This window comes from Penaeus chinensis, chromosome 19, assembly GCF_019202785.1.
Source record: "Penaeus chinensis breed Huanghai No. 1 chromosome 19, ASM1920278v2, whole genome shotgun sequence".
NCBI classification, from domain to species: Eukaryota; Metazoa; Arthropoda; class Malacostraca; order Decapoda; family Penaeidae; genus Penaeus; species Penaeus chinensis.
In genome coordinates, this window is record NC_061837.1 from 21,960,750 (window position 1) to 21,963,249 (window position 2,500).

General features: G+C 36.0%; 1 protein-coding gene across 1 annotated transcript in view; it reads left to right on the forward strand.

Annotated features, from left to right (window-relative positions):
* LOC125035131 (predicted GPI-anchored protein 58) overlaps positions 1–2,214 on the forward strand; it is a 3,255-nt gene extending 1,041 nt beyond the window's left edge. Inside the window, exon 2 of the mRNA XM_047627310.1 lies at positions 1,200–2,214. Within this exon, the coding sequence (XP_047483266.1) occupies positions 1,200–1,291 (92 nt within the window). The 3' untranslated portion in view covers positions 1,292–2,214. The remainder of the gene's footprint in view (positions 1–1,199) is intronic.
* The last annotated feature ends 286 nt before the right edge of the window (positions 2,215–2,500 follow it).

Below are 2,500 nucleotides of genomic sequence, written 5' to 3' on the forward strand. Positions count from 1 at the left end.
TCTCTCTCTCTCTCTCTCTCTCTCTCTCTCTCTCTCTCTCTCTCTCTCTCTCTCTCTCTCTCTCTCTCTCTCTCTCTCTCTCTCCTCTCTCTCTCTCTCTCTCTCTCTCTCTCTCTCTCTCTCTCTCTCTCTCTCTCTCTCTCTCTCTCCCTCTCTCCTCTCTCCCTCTCTCCCTCTCTCCCTCTCTCCCTCTCCCTCTCCCTCTCCATCCTCTCTCTCCCCCCCTCTTTCTTGTATGTATTTGTGAATATCTGAATATATATATATATATGTGTGTGTGTGTGTGTGTGTGTGTGTGTGTGTGTGTGTGTGTGTGTGTGTGTCTATATGCACATGTATAAGTATGTATATAAATATATGAACATAAACCCACAGAGGTGGAAACTATAATTCATTTTTTAATAATAGCTGTCTATATGTATGTATGTTTGTCTATATGTGTGTATGTATGTATTTGTATGTACATACTGTATATGCGCTCACACATTTTCATATCAATCTTTATTTATTTATACGTATATGTATATATTTATAAAAATAATTATATAGATGAAGAATGATAACTAACAATAATATAAGTGATAAACAGTAAAATAATGAAAGTAGTAGTAATGATAAAGAAAAAAAAAACGAAAAAAAACAACAACAACAGAAAACTGATAATAATAATAATACGAAAAGAAAAACGTAAGAAAGTGAAGATAATTATTGGGAGAAGTTTTATAATTAAGTTTTGGCCTAATTGCTCCAGGTGTAAAAAAAAAAAAAAAAAAAAAAAAAGTGTAGAATAAATATATATATATTTTTTACTATAGATGGTGTAGGATTTAATATAAAAAGTATAGGCCTTATGGATTATTCTGTGTGTGTATGTGTGCATGTGTGCATGTGTATGTGTGTGTTAGTAAATAGCTAAACCAGATTAGTTAATAAAAAGCTAAACCAGATTAGTTAATAAAAAGCTAAACCAGATTAGTTAATATAAAGCTAAAAAGTATTAGTTAATATAAAGCTAAAAGGTTAAGTTAATATAAAGCCAAACCAGATTAGTTTAAAAACAGCAAAACCAGATTAGTTAAGAAACAGCAAAACCAGATTAGTTAAGAAACAGCAAAACCAGATTAGTTAATAAATAGTTAAACTAGAATAGCATGTTCCAGTGTCAAATCCTAACGTGTTTTTTCCCTTCGTGTTTGCAGATTTCGTGAGGCCACGCAAGAGACGCGCCGTGAGCATAGAGTCCCATTATCACGTGCCACACAAGAAGGCTCTTCTGCAGTTGCGGGCGTGAGGTACTCTCAAAAGCCCCAACGCCCTTGGAAAAGGAGGAGGAGGAGGAGGAAGAAGGAAGGAGGAAGGAGGACTTGAGGAGGAAGGACGGAAGTAAGGAAGGAAGGAAGGAAGGAGGGAGGAGGAGGAGGAGGAGGAGGAGGAGGAGGAGGAGGAGGAGGAGGAGGAGGAGGAGGAGGAGGAGGAGGAGGACTGGAGACGCGACTGAAGGATGAAGGATGCTGGAAGACCAAAGACGCGCGGTCCTGCTTCAGGAAGAGTGGGGCGAGCGAGGAAGGAAGGCGTAGGAGGCGACCCGCGGGAGGGAGGGAGGAGAGGGAGGGAGGGAGGGAGAGTCGCTTTCATTCATTTGACTCACATTTTGCCTGAGTGGAAGTCATTGTAAAGTCAATTCACTTTTACTTCCGCTGTTTGGCTGATTTTTATTTTCTTTTTCTTGTCTTTTCTTATAAGGAACCAACGCATCCACACCTATGAGTGGATCAAAGCCTGTTTTTTTCCATATATATATTTTAGTTTTAAAAGAGGATTGTAAAACCACTATTCACTAACCAATACTTTAGCCTCTCTTCACCAAGAAAGTACTAGTCATATATATTTGTACATAGTAAAGATTTTTTTTTTTTTTTTCGAATTTAATATAAACATTGGGTGTTGGCTTTACCAGGTAATTTACCATTAAAAACAGGGCTCAATCAAGTTCTACCTCTGTTACTTTGTTCACATTGAGTTCCTCTTAATGTGCTATTTATTGTCTCTCTTAAGTCTTAAGTGTGTGTGTTTGTATATATTTTTGAAATAATTTATTAATCGCTAAGTTATTGTATGTTTGGTTGTGGCATCCAGAGACTATTCTCGTACCACACAACCTAAGTCGCTGAATGAGCTTTAATTGCGTTGTAAATAAAGACAGAAAGATGAAAAGTGTATTCTTACTATTATGTCCTATGGTGGATTGTGCCGACTCGTTATGAAGTGTTTTTTTTTTTGTTTGGAAACGGAGAGTGAGAGTGACCAAATACAAGCTTTTTTGTAACATGTAATTATACCCCAGTTCCTAACTATTAAACCGGAATGTACGTCTGTACGTATTCCATATTTTGTGGTATTAAAAAGATATATTAATAATATTAAATGATAGTAATAATAATAACAATAATAAATTATAATAATAATATAGAAATTATAAGATATAAGATGAAATAAATAA